General features: G+C 42.9%; 1 protein-coding gene across 2 annotated transcripts in view; it reads right to left on the bottom strand.

Moving 5' to 3' along the window:
* Positions 1 to 13102, bottom strand: part of flnbl (filamin B, like) — a 64645-nt gene that overhangs the window by 24780 nt on the left and 26763 nt on the right. For both annotated transcript variants that reach the window (XM_069678862.1, XM_069678863.1), the window contains exons 2-15: positions 12196 to 12305; positions 11879 to 12014; positions 11244 to 11341; positions 10867 to 11014; positions 10060 to 10178; positions 9862 to 9936; positions 9395 to 9557; positions 7113 to 7313; positions 6864 to 7001; positions 5643 to 5769; positions 4774 to 4910; positions 4494 to 4687; positions 3395 to 3508; positions 2901 to 3044 (exon numbers count right to left, since the gene is read on the bottom strand). In XM_069678862.1, coding sequence (XP_069534963.1) covers positions 2901 to 3044; positions 3395 to 3508; positions 4494 to 4687; positions 4774 to 4910; positions 5643 to 5769; positions 6864 to 7001; positions 7113 to 7313; positions 9395 to 9557; positions 9862 to 9936; positions 10060 to 10178; positions 10867 to 11014; positions 11244 to 11341; positions 11879 to 12014; positions 12196 to 12305 — 1904 coding nt within the window. The remainder of the gene's footprint in view (positions 1 to 2900; positions 3045 to 3394; positions 3509 to 4493; positions 4688 to 4773; positions 4911 to 5642; positions 5770 to 6863; positions 7002 to 7112; positions 7314 to 9394; positions 9558 to 9861; positions 9937 to 10059; positions 10179 to 10866; positions 11015 to 11243; positions 11342 to 11878; positions 12015 to 12195; positions 12306 to 13102) is intronic.

The following is a 13102-nucleotide window of genomic DNA, read 5'->3' as shown; positions in this document are numbered from 1 at the left end:
TTATTGCGCTAACTGGGGAGTTTAAAACAAGCGCGAGCCAGCCACAATGGAAATTGTTCTGTAAGCAACTCAGCTGAGCTAAATTATCTCAGATTGTTGTAGAGACTCATTGTGCCATCAACCTCTGTCAACTGACAACTGACCGTCTCTTATGAGTGGTAGTTTATATTCCAAAAGAAAATTCAAGATTCAAAGCCACAAGAGTCAGACTCAACACAAAACCTCTGGACAGATTTACTCTACATTTTAGTGCTGTCAAACAGAACATGTCCGGCATGGTAAATATTCTGTTTTCTGCACAATTAAACAACACACAGCAGCAGTAAAGGTCATGTCAGGTTAGCCGTCTTTCCATGAACTCTCTTCTTCACCTGCCCGTTCTTAATGAAGAGGTGTCACTGCTGTGTGCTCCCAGCAGCACTCAGAGCTGGGTGTGACTGTTTACTTTCCATCCATCTCCTGGATCAACATTAAAGCTGCAGAAAGCTGCAGATGGTGCCAGGCAGCCTGCAGGCCGCTGCAGCTCACAACAAGCCTGCTGATTCATCACAGTGACATCAGCTTTAAACATTGAATAAGACCTTTAAAGACAAGTACAAACCTCCCTGTTCAAGTTGAAATGATTTGTGGACCTGTAACAAATACCTGTCTCCCATCAGAGCCATAAGAAAAACTGATACCCTTCATACATTTTAATGTTGCAAAGTCTCTAAAAACTCATCACCTTCTTTTGTTCTCCTATCTGATAACTTTTTTGGACTTTGTCTCTTTGTCAGAACAAAGAAAACTTTGTCTTTGCCAACTTTTGAAGCCTGTTGGCATTGTCATAAATTCCTAAACAGAACACACCAGCAGATCCAGACATATCTGAGCCGCTCTGGAAGTTTCTCATAAACTTATTTTCCCTGCAGGTGAGACTATAAACACCTGAAATCAACAGCCAGGGAGGAAGACGGCTGATAAACAAAGTTAAAATCTAATAACAGCAAGAACTTCAAGGTAAATAGATCTCTTTAAATGTGATCAAAAATATAAGTGGTAACAGTGCAAAGAAGACGGGTTAGCTGTGAATGAAAACCTTTTCACTGTGAATGATTTTAGTCGTTTCTTTACGTAATTTATTTCAGTTTTGTCCTGAGAAGAGCAGAATTAAATACATAGTGGCACATTTTTTAATACATTAAAAGGATCACTGCAACTTTGGCCAAAGAAAGTGGGTATCCTATTGTGAAGTGAAAAGGTTTTCATTCAAAAGAAAAAAAAATACTTCATAAAATATGCAAAAAGGACAAAATAGCATCACTTATCTGAGCCTCTTTTAAAGTTGAAGTTTTAGTATAAAATCACTACAAATCTCTAAAGTGTAAAATATATTAGTTAGTACTTTCTCCATGTTTAATAATTTCCTTTTAAGGTGGTTCCTGTTTGTCAATAAGATTCAGTCCATTTAAAATACGTCATCTCTTCACAAAGGTTCAGATAAGTGAAGTTTTAGTGCAGCTCAACCAGAGTGAGTCACAGTGCATGGACAGTGTTTACAGTGCAAAGAGAGAAGAGACCGGTTAGTGCGTTTACAGTTAGATCACCTTCAGTGAAGTCTACATGAAAACAACTTCAAAGTTTAACTTCAAAAAGTTACGATGTGTTAGGTTGTGAAAGACAAACCAGAGGTGTTACAGAGAAAGAGATTACAGTGTGATTAAGAGTATGCTGAATAAACTTTAACATACAAAATGTGAAAAAGAACCAAAAACCAACACGTTGTTAAACATTTAAGTTGCATTTCTGCTCATATAGGGAACATTAGTGATGAGCTGTCATTTGTTTTGTCAGCAACAAAAGATTTCTGAAGAGTTATTTTAGTGTCAATTTCATTTTAAAAATGTAAAGACCAAAGTTAAGTAACGTTTGCAGTGTAGAGACATTTTGATGTCAAGGCATTTTGGCACATAATTAACCTTCCTATGTTCAGTCAAACTGATGGCTTTTTTAACCTAGTATAAGCTTCTTAGCTAGCTTACTTCACTAGCTGCCAAGCTAACATTTATACACATCTATTATATTAGCAAAGAGGGGCAGAACAGGGAAGAAACTTAGTTAGCTGGCGAATGTCATCACTGTTTTAGGTAAGTTAGCTTATCTGTCATCTATCAGAGAAAAATAATAATATCAATTTCATGTCTGTGTGAAAACTATGGAGTTGTGCGCCGCCTAGCTAAGCAAAAAGACTGTTAGCAGTAGCATACAGCTAGCTTGGCTGTTTTATAATTAAGAAAACAAACCTTCAAACGTCTCTAAACTTCTGTAAATAACACACAACCAGATCGGTTTGTTCTAAGCTCTAAAGACGACACATGACTTTGGACGACTGTTTACAGTCTTAATGCTAAGCTAGGCTTACCCCATTCTGACCCCAGTTCACTTAACACAGAGAGATAAGATCGATAAACATGTTACATTTAAAGTAAAACCTTCGATATTCTTAATACGGTCATTTAATCACTTGTGTTTTTGTTGTTTTTCCAGTAGTTTAAGGAGTTAAATATTTCATGTGTTGTCTCACCAGCACACAAACCTTTTTCATTAATTCATGTACACTTAATGTAAGTATCGGCTTACTTTGATTTATCTCTGTGCAACTAGTTGAACCTCTCCTCAGTGTACGTAGTGATGATGATCAGAGGCTTCTTTTTTTTACTGCTCGCACTTTTATTTTCAGAATTAACCGTCTCAAAATTCTCCTTTGAAATAATTGACTCTGACTGGACGACTTTCACGCTCTCTGCCTTCACTAAAGTTTCTGATTGGACGATCTTAACTCTCTCCGTCTCAACCAGATCCTTGGATTTGAGCAGGAAATGACTTCCTGTAGTGACAGGGCGCTGTGATTGGCTGCTTACCCTGAAGGGGCTGTTGGGGACGCTGACTCCTCCCCAGGTGACGGCCACGGTGTGTTTGAGCGAGGAGGTGGGCGTGTAGGAGCAGGAGTACAGCCCGTCACCTTTACTCCTCACCTTCACGTCCACAGGGAGTCCCTCTCCGTCCTGACAGAGAGACAGAGAGATAATCAGACAGCTTCCAGAGACCTTAATTAATCTGCCAAAAAACAGCAAACTATCTCTTGTTTGAGCTTTTCAAATGCAAGAATATTTAGCATTTTTTCATTTTACAAAATTATAAATTAAATATCCTTTAGCCCTTTTAGCTTAAACAGCCACAGGAAGTGTGGAGGCAGAAAAACTACACAATAAAAGCATGTCAGATACAACATTTATAAACTTAAATTGCTTTGGTTCTAACAAAACTCCTGAGATAAAAGCTTAACTAAATTAATATTAACATTCCTACAGTGAAAGGGTTATTGAGTAGACCAAGTAAGATTTCTGCGTCTTACCTGAGCCATGATTTTCAGAGGCCCTTTCCCAGCATCCTTTGCGCTGACTGTGAACTCAGCAGGTGTGTTGACCAGGCAGCCGGTCTTCTCAAGGCCCGGCCCGTACGCCTTCACCTGCAACCATAAAAACAGCTCGCATCATTAGAGACATCCGAGGCCGAACAGGACCGCAAAGAGACGATAAAAATGATCTCTCTTCTTTTCTGTAGTCTTTTTTTTTTGTCCATATCAACCTGCCGGTGCTGCAGCCCTGTTTTACTTCACAGCAGCTCAACATTTGTGCTCCGTATGGATCTACAATGTTAGTTATCAATAGCACAGATGAGTGTACAAACATTCAGGAAGCAGATTACATTTTAAACCGGCAGACTGTTGCTTTTACTCGTGAAAATGACAAACACAGCTGGGGACAGGTCATATTAACTCTGATTCATATGAAATCCGTGAGTCACTTTATGACTTGCCAAAATTTAACCTGTCTGTTGTTGGGTTTGTTTGCTTTTTGCAAGCTGTTATCTGTTCCTGTCAAAGATAGTTTGTGAAGGAAGAAGCTTCACTCTGACTGTAAAGCCGATTTCCCACTGATTAAAAAACACCCAGCTCTTTTGCTTAGTGGGAACACACAGAACACAGAATACACAAGAACACACATCAGGCACACAACGCTCTGTGTGACGCAGGACTTAAGGCACCGCCCCCGCATCAAATAGTGTTTTCAGGGAGTCCCGCTGTATAAAAACAAATCTGTTGTCCTATAACTCCAACACAGTGGTACATCTTCCCTCTGACAGATCTCCTCACCTCGATTTCAGGCGTCAAACTCCCAGATAAACTTTTCTTAATAATAATAATTCAAAGCACGAAACTTAATAGTTTTTTAAAGTGATAATCTGGATAGTCAATATTTGGATTAAGTCACTCATAACAAATAATGTTTTAGGTACATATTTAGTCAACATTTAGTTGAATATAAGTGTTGAATCTTAATCTGAACACCTTCACTTAAGCATCATTACAGTTCATTACAAGCTCGAATCAAAGTTTGTTGAGCCAGTTTTAGCGCTAATTCCCACACCCTGTTTTTCTGTATCCTACTGACCTTGTCTGGGTCACTGGCGTTGTTGTCAGGGATGATTTGGGCCATGAAGGGGCTGTGTTCGATGTCCTCCTCATCGCAGGTAACGTGGACGGCGTATTCTCCGGGCTCCGTCGGCCAGTAACGGACGTCACAGGAGCCGTCGTTCTGGTCCTCGCACTCGATTCTAGCCTGCGAGGGTCCCTCGATGGCAAAACCTGCAGACGTATCAGCAGATTAGATTCCAAATTCAAACACTCCTTAATCAAATATCAGCGTGAAGAAGCACAAAATGAAATCTCACCAAGCACTCCGACATCGGTGCCGACGGACTCCACGACAAAAGCAGCAGGTTTACCCACAATGCCTCCCTCCAGGCCCGGACCCCAGGCCCTGATCTGCTGAGGCCCCGCCTCCCGACCCACGGTCACATCAAACGGGCTGAAAAACAGAGACAGAGAGCAGAGACGTTATGAAGAGAATGCTGCTTTTTCTTTCACACAGCAGCATGTGTAACAAAATTAGTGCCAAATAAAACTGTCCGTTTAATATCTTTATTACACACATGGAACCTCCCTTTTCCTTCTACCTATCCAATGTTTTTAAGGGCGATTTTAAGAAGTCCTGCAGACAGTGAAGTAGACGCCAGACGTGGTGGTAAAAGAGACGTAAAAGCACAAAGGAAATAAAAACAGCTCTCATTCTGATGTTCAGCTTCTCTTTGGGACTCTCCCTCTCTGTCCAGCAGAAACAGGAAGAGTGTTTCCTGTGTGTTACATTAGCCAAGTGAGCTAACTTTAACAGTCAGTGCTGCATGATAGAAAACAGAAACCTGCTCAACCCCCGAAGATTTAAAGACGTCCTCTTCACAGAGGGAACTTTATGACCCGGTGTGACCTCAGAGGACGCCTGAAACTCAACGCAGGCACGAACAGCTACACGGTCTGTTTCATGTAAATTTGTATTTGCGGGTTTTTAAGTTCTCTTTTTTTTTTACTGACTGGGTGCTTATTAATGTGGGGAAGTCCCTGTATTCATACGAACTGAACAGAAGTGACTCTCAAAGTCTTCATTCCCCTGCAGATCCAACCATTCAGATCAGATGAGGTAACATACTGAGGTAATTCTTTGAAACACTCACAGACACACACACACACACACTGCAGAGCTCACCTCTTGGGGATGTGCTGACCCCCCCAGGTGATGGACACGATGTATTTTCCAGGACTGCTGGGATGATACTCGTAGGAGAACACACCGTCCTGACTGGAGATCTGCTTCACCGGCTCCTCAATGCCCTCTGAACACACACACACAAATTTAAGAAAACAGTGATCAGAAATTAAATCTTAACATGTTGAAAAATATTCATCCATCACATGACCAACAGCATGCACAAGTAATGGCTGAGTGTCACTTATTTTCATTGTAGAACATGTACATTTTCATCATACAGCAACATAAACAAAGTAAGGAAAAACTTTTATCCTAATTTTCACCACAATAAAGCCTTAAGAAAATAGTTAACATTGCTCCCTTATCATTCACTTTCTCCCCAACAGTTAGCATTAGTAGGCTAGCTACTAGGGTCGTCACGATACCAGAATTTCAAACTTCGTTATACTGTTAAAAAAAGTGATACTCGCTACCTGTTTCGTTACCACGGCAACAAAAATAGAAGTCATAGGAACAAAAAAAATGATGATCATTTTCTTGTTTTTAATTTCCCAACTTCACACAGAGCTGGTACAGAAAAAGTCAATAAACCAGCTCATCTGACATCCTGTTAATAGGAATGAAGGGGGAAAAAAAAAAGATTTTCCATATCAAATATTCCCTCTTCATCATCACTCATCATCCAGGAGGAGTGTGATCTGGTGTCTGCAGAGGATCTGCCCCTCCGTCTGCAGGTCGGGACGACATGAAAACATGGCTGTCTCACTGCTCTGTTCTCTGTCTGTCTCTAACTTCAGCATCTTTATGAGACGTGAAAGGGACTTCACAAAACGTCTTCATGTGTCGTTCTGTGAATGAGAACAGTCCGCTGTGTCGTTGCTGTATCCGAGCTCCAGGTGTGACGGAGGGCGGAGCAGACAGACACACACAGTCGACTTCAGCCTATAAAAACTAACCCCTGTACCTTCCTGCGGGGTTGTATGGAGGTGCAGACGTGTTAGTTTGTTGTTTAACATCTTATTTCTCTGTTTCACAGCTGCTCTCTCTTTTGCCCGCTCAGCTTTGGGTTGAAAATCTAACTGAAAAGGAAATAGCAGCTAGCATGGCAAAAAACTACAGCTCCCATGAGAGTGTGTGATTTTGAATGAGGTTGTCTTACTCGAGGAAAAGCTCTCATTTCACTTTTGTCTCTGTATAAAACCTCCTCACTGTACTCACTCGGGCCTTTGACGACAACCTTCAGGTCTCCACTTCCGGCGCTTTTAGTGTCCACCTTGAAGTCCCCGACCTGTTTCACCCTCAGTCCTGACGGCTGCAGACCTCGACCTGTCGCCCTGCACGCTCCGGGCATGCAGGCTGATAGAAAACACACATGAAGGTGTTATGAGATGTATTAAGCTGTGTTAAAGTCTCACCTTGATCACAATGTTTACAATTTACTGATGAGGTGAAGATTAAACGACTCACCAGGCCCCACGTCCACGTTAAAGGGGCTCTTGGGGATCCCGACCCCTCCGAAGGTGACGGTGACCGTGTGCTGGCCGGCCTGGGTGGGTTTGTAGGTGCAGCGATACATGCTGTCGCCCTTATCCTCCATCATCACCTCCACGATGTTCTGACGGCCCTGAGGGTCTCTGATCATGGCTGTCACGTCTCCTGTACCCGCTCCTGAGGAGAAAAGAAGAGGAAGCTTTAACATGTTAGTTTCATTATTCAGCCAGTGATAAGAGGAGTCTGAATTTTACTGCTTATAGAGTTTTTAATGAAAGATGAAGCTTGTTCTTCTTTCCAATACAGCAGAGACTTAATTTAAATATTCATTCAGATTAAATTTGTTGCTCTCCTCACCACTTCAATTGAAACACTTATGAATGATGCGTTCAAGGACATGTGTCTCCTCGGGCTAGAGTTCGCCTTCAGACAATAAAAAGAGTGAGGCATCAAGTGGTGCACCTAGCTCCTTGTCATCCCAGCCAGTCCCTCACATTAATTTCCAGCTTGAACAGACTGAACTCACACCCACTAAGTCTGACTGGAACGTGGGCATCATGAGTGACGACAAGCTAACCTTTAAGGTTCATGTGGCCGCGATTGCTCGGTCATGTTGATTTGCCCCGTACAACATCAGGAAGATCAGACCCTACCCTTCAGAGCATGCAACACACCTGCTGGTACAGGCTCTCAATATCACGCATTGACTACTGCAACTCCCTCCTGGCAGGCCTTCCTGCATGCACATTCAAACCTCTGCAGGTGATCCAGAACGCAGCAGCGCAACTGGTCTTCAACCAACCCAAAACAGCACGTCACTCCAATGCTCATATCCCTCCACTGGCTCCCAGCTGCTGCTAGCATTAAATTCTGCCTACCTGAACGCCCTCATCCAGGTCTACACTCCCTCCCGCGCACTACGTTCTGCCAATGAAAGGCGCCTGGTACTCCCATCACAACAGGGCCCTGAGTCGCTAACTAGACTCTTCTCCTCAGTAGTCCCCTGGTGGTGGAAAGAGTTATCAAACTGCGTTCGGTCCGCAGAGTCCCTTTCACCTTTAAGAAACAGCTAAAGACGCAGCTCTTTCATGAACACCTCTGACCTTAACGATACTGAAGCTATTGATTGTGATGATTCTACTTCTATACCACCTGTGCGTTGCCTCTGTGCACTGCCTGTCAGCACCTGTGTCCGATCGCACTTGAAGCTTTCGTTGGCACTTACTCACGGTGTTCCATCAATGTAGGGGATTATAATATTAAATCTTTTAATGGCCTAACAAGTTACTAATCCTAGTAACGCTCCATTACTCAGATGAAATGTAGTGTTCATTAGTCACTGTCTAAATAAAAGTTTGAATTAGCTTAGCATCGAGACCAGAGGTGGTTAGCCTCTCCCAAAGGAGGAGGAATGTGACTCCTGCCAACTCCAGAGTTGTCTTACACGTTGCGTCTTTTACAGAGATTTCTTCGTGAGTCATAAATACTATGATAATTCTTTCAATGGGAAAATCGAAGTGACTTCCCGACACTGATCCTGACGAGCTGATGCACGTTCAGGTACCTCTGATATGTGCTTACACAGCAAACAAAGCATGTGGGTGTGTCCAGGTGAGTCAGAGGCTGAGGCTTAGGTGTGTGTTACCCGCTAGAGATGATTTACAGTTTGTAATCGTGATATCAGATCCTCTATCAGGACTGACTGATGACACCTTTCATTTGACTGAATGATGAATTGAATGTGACGCCTTCTCTTGGGTTATGGTCTGCCGCTTAGACGCCTAAAGTCCTACATTATTGGAGTGGAGTGGGCGGAGCTGGAGAAGAGTTACCAACGTTCATTATCTGGCTCCTGTTCGGACAGGGAGGCAGGTGACAGAGCTTCATTTAAAGACGCTTAGCTCTTCATGTGTTCTTCTCGCCTGTCTTTGGAGATTTCGTGGCGATATACAAGATTTATTCTAATTTACTGTTTATTTTTTAGGCCTTTATTTGAAAGAGAGGACAGTAGGTAGTGATGGAAACAGAAGAAGAGAGAGTGGGGACAATGCGGAAAGAGGCCGAGGGCTTGAGGACTGAGCTCTGTGTATGGGACACACGACTTTACCTGCTGAGCTAAACCGGCGCCACTATACGCTCGATTTTATGCACCTGTTAGCAATGGGTGTGGGTGAATGGGTGTCCAATGACTTTGGCAATAAAGTGCATCAGTGTGTGCGTGAAGCGCCCTCGGAGGTTGTTTCTGTGAAGTCTCTGACCTGCAGTGTAGATGTCAAAGTAGGTCGGTTTGTTGGCGACGTTGCCCACAGGTTCAATTCCCGGGCCTTTAGCTGTGACCTTGGAGGCGTCGCCCAGCGCTTTGTCCACGTTCACCTCGAACGGACTTTTGGGAATCTGCTGGCCTGCAAACAACACGGTGACCTAGGAAAAAGACAATTATTTATCTAGAGAAATCAGGCTTTCCTCTTCCTTTTGGCTTTTGAATATTAAGATTTTAATTGATTATTTTTCTATCAAACCAAAGTTCAAACTTTTAGGACGGCAGATTTAAAGGAAGGAAACAGGAATATAGTTTGAAATGGGGACTTTTAAGGTTTCAAGCCGCTAAATTAAAATCCTTTCCTTGCCATGTGTGCAAATACGGGTGAAATAATACAAGTGAAAAGTGCCTCCCATACTTTATTTTATCAAACTTTAATTGTTAACAAAAATTAATGAAACCTACTTTGTGAAGTCCGACGACTTGAGGAATGTAGGTGACGCTGAACGTCTTCTTGCCCTCGTTCGGCTCGGCCTTCAGCTGATCAGCAAAGAGAAATTAAGATTTAGTCACAGTGATTGATTGATTACATTTGTCTTTAAAGACTCTCAGATGAAAAACTGTAGAGGAGGAGAAAGAGGAAGAGGAGGATTAGTCGGTTACCTCCTCTCTGGTGCCGTCGGGATGATCGAGGTAGACGGTGACCTGACCCTGACCGGCACTGAACGCGTCCACCGTGAACACGGCAGGACGCATGACGCGGTTCCCTGTGGGTTCAATACCTACACGAGGAGAACATCAACAGATTAGACACATATTTAAATAGATTAAAACCTCACACACGACCACAAATGTAAATTAAATAGAGAGTAAGTGAAGGTTGATACTTCATTAACCCTTTCCAGGAAAATACTTTGTTTTAGCAGCTTCAATCAGAGTCACACATCCAAAAACTGAACATAAAAACATTCAGGCAAAAAACTATACGTGAAAATACTGAAACAAGTTCCTGGAGTTATTACAGACATAATTATTACATCCTCTGTCTCCATTATTGCAAAGAAATTCATGATGATAAGTTAATAAGGAGTAATATAATTAAATGAGGAATGCAGGTTTGCGGTATGTGCGTGTGTGTGTATGCGTGTGCGTGGCGTCCTGCTTCCTCTGTAGCCATTTCCAGGTATTTCCTCTTAAAGAGTTAAAGAGAGTTGGAGGATAATTGTTCCACTCAGCAACCTGCATGTGTGTGTGTGTGTGTGTGTGTGTGTGTGTGTTCATCAGATATAAGTGTGGTCCTTTGTTCACACTTACAGCTGCTCACTTCCTGACATTGTTAGACACACCAGCGATTCCAGTGTTCCCATTATCTGGGAGGAATGTGTCACAAACACAGCATCGACAACCAGATGGACTGTGTGCGTGTGTGTGTGCGTGTGTGCGTGTGTGCGTGTGTGCGTGTGCATGTACCTGGTCCGTACGCGCGGGCCTTCTTGGGGTTGAGTTTGGGTTTGAGTGGAGCTCCAGGCTTCAGTTTGCCTTTGGGGAACTGAGACAGGTAGGTCATCACCGACTGCTCGTCCACGCTGGGGTCGATGATCTCCTCTGGAGCGATCACCTGCACGCACACACAGAAAACACACGCACATAAATCAAACACACAGGTAGATCTGTCATATTAAAACTTGTTCAAAAATCTCTATAATTGGGGGCTGGTGTAGTGACAGTCAGAAATCGTCAAAAATGGACTGTTTCTCCACTGATATCCTCCGACATCTGTATAAGTACAGCCGGGTAAAAGGTTAAAGGTCACAGTGAAGAAGCAACAATATCAAAGGGACTCTTACCTGCGGGATGCCGAGCCAGTCGTCAGCCAGCTGCATGGCTTCAGTAGCATTCTCCACTGGTTTCACTGGATCCCAGGTCTCCCAGTCTGGACACAGACCTGCAGACGACACACAGAACAACAGTGTGAACCAGAACAACCTACAGACGCACAACAAAATGAGCTCTGCAGGAAAAACGCACACAAATAATAAGCTCAAGCTTCATAAATAAAGAGATCTTAGTTGCTTCCTTGTTCCATAAATGATGCTGTACACATTATAGTTGCACTAGGGTTGCTCCGGTTGATCGATGACTAGTCGGCTATCAAAATAGCCGTTAGTTGCAGCTGTGTCTTCGTTTTTACAAACCAGTGATGTTAAACCCTTTAAACTCTGCTTCTTCCATCTTTACTCCTACAGGAATTAAACTAAGTCTCTGGTTTGTTGGTGAAAATGCAGGTAAGGTTCTAAAAAAAGGTTCCTGACAGCATAAAGGTGGTCAGATTCTCGGCTTCTTCTTCTTCAGACTTATAAAGATTAAAATATTTCCAAAAGAAAACATTTAGCATAAAAATGATCATCTTTTGCCCCACACAGAGACACACACACACACACACACACACACACACACACACACAGACAGACGGGAGACGTACCTGGAGCACAGCTGTCCACCAGTGCTCCCAGTGCCCTCCCGTTCCTCCAGTCCTGGCTGAAGTTGTTGATCGGCAGGTCGGGGACTTTGTGTTGGATCCATCCCAGCAGACGCTGTTTGGGTGTCTTTGACTCCGACTGAACAGAAAGCATCGACACAGTCAGCCATCTTTCATCGTGGTTACGATTTCTGAAGTTTTTTTGTGTGTGTTTTTATTGTTCAATGCTTCTTTTTGTGCTATAATAGTAACTAAATAGTACTAAACTAAACTAAAGTTTTGTTTGCAGAGTTACAGACGTTAAAAACGACTGTTGTTACCTCTTCGTCCTCGCCCTCCCACGTGGGCATGGAGATGGAGTAGTGCAGAATCAGAGTCCAGATCAGACCCAGGATCAGCTTCAGGTTCCCGTCCACGATGGCTTTGGAGTCTGAAGGAGGGAGACAGAAAGACCTCAGGTCAGTAACGAACAAAGAAATGCTCTTTGTCTTTCCTCCTGGGCCACTGCATAAAACCACCACAACTACTTATGTAACAAATAAACCCACAACTAAACGACAACACAACCCAAAAACTTCAGCCGTCTATGATTGATAATGTGAATTTAAGAACATAAAACACAACATGACAGCCAAACTAAAGTGCATTTAAGTTGTTTCTAAGTTGAAAAAGAACGCGGGAGGCAGGAAAAGCTCATTTAAACTCTTCAAACGAGGACTTTTATCTGCTTCATTTAATAAAATCTTATTTTACTCAACAGGATGAGGAGATGTGGAAGAATATAACAGTATCAAGATGAGATATTAGCACGTTCATTTTCGTAACAACAGCCTCAGTTAGTTGCTTAAATCCATAGTTCCAAGACTTCCACAACGAGCTCGACCCTGAACACGACACCTGAACACAAGCCAGAGAAAAGCCTGCTCCCAGATCAGTAGGAATATTAAGGCTTCTGAGACGAGAAGAACAGAGGGCTGCTGGGAAATATTTCTCATTAATAAGACCTCACTGTACCAGCTGGTACCTCATACTGGTTACACACACACACACACACACACACACACATACACACACACATACAAACACACATACACACACACACACACACACACACACACACACACACACACACACACACAGGAAGCTAATCTTTGGCTGCTGCACACAGAGTTCAGAGGGAAGCAGACAAAACATTCCAGTCATTTTTAATCTCTCCGTCTCTGTTTG

Source organism: Semicossyphus pulcher, unplaced genomic scaffold, assembly GCF_022749685.1.
Source record: "Semicossyphus pulcher isolate SPU_LCO1_2020_fin unplaced genomic scaffold, fSemPul1.0.p SCAF_3, whole genome shotgun sequence".
Lineage (NCBI taxonomy): Eukaryota > Metazoa > Chordata > Actinopteri > Labriformes > Labridae > Semicossyphus > Semicossyphus pulcher.
The sequence above is the reverse complement of the archived record's forward strand: the minus strand, read 5'-3'. Positions and strand labels throughout refer to the sequence as shown.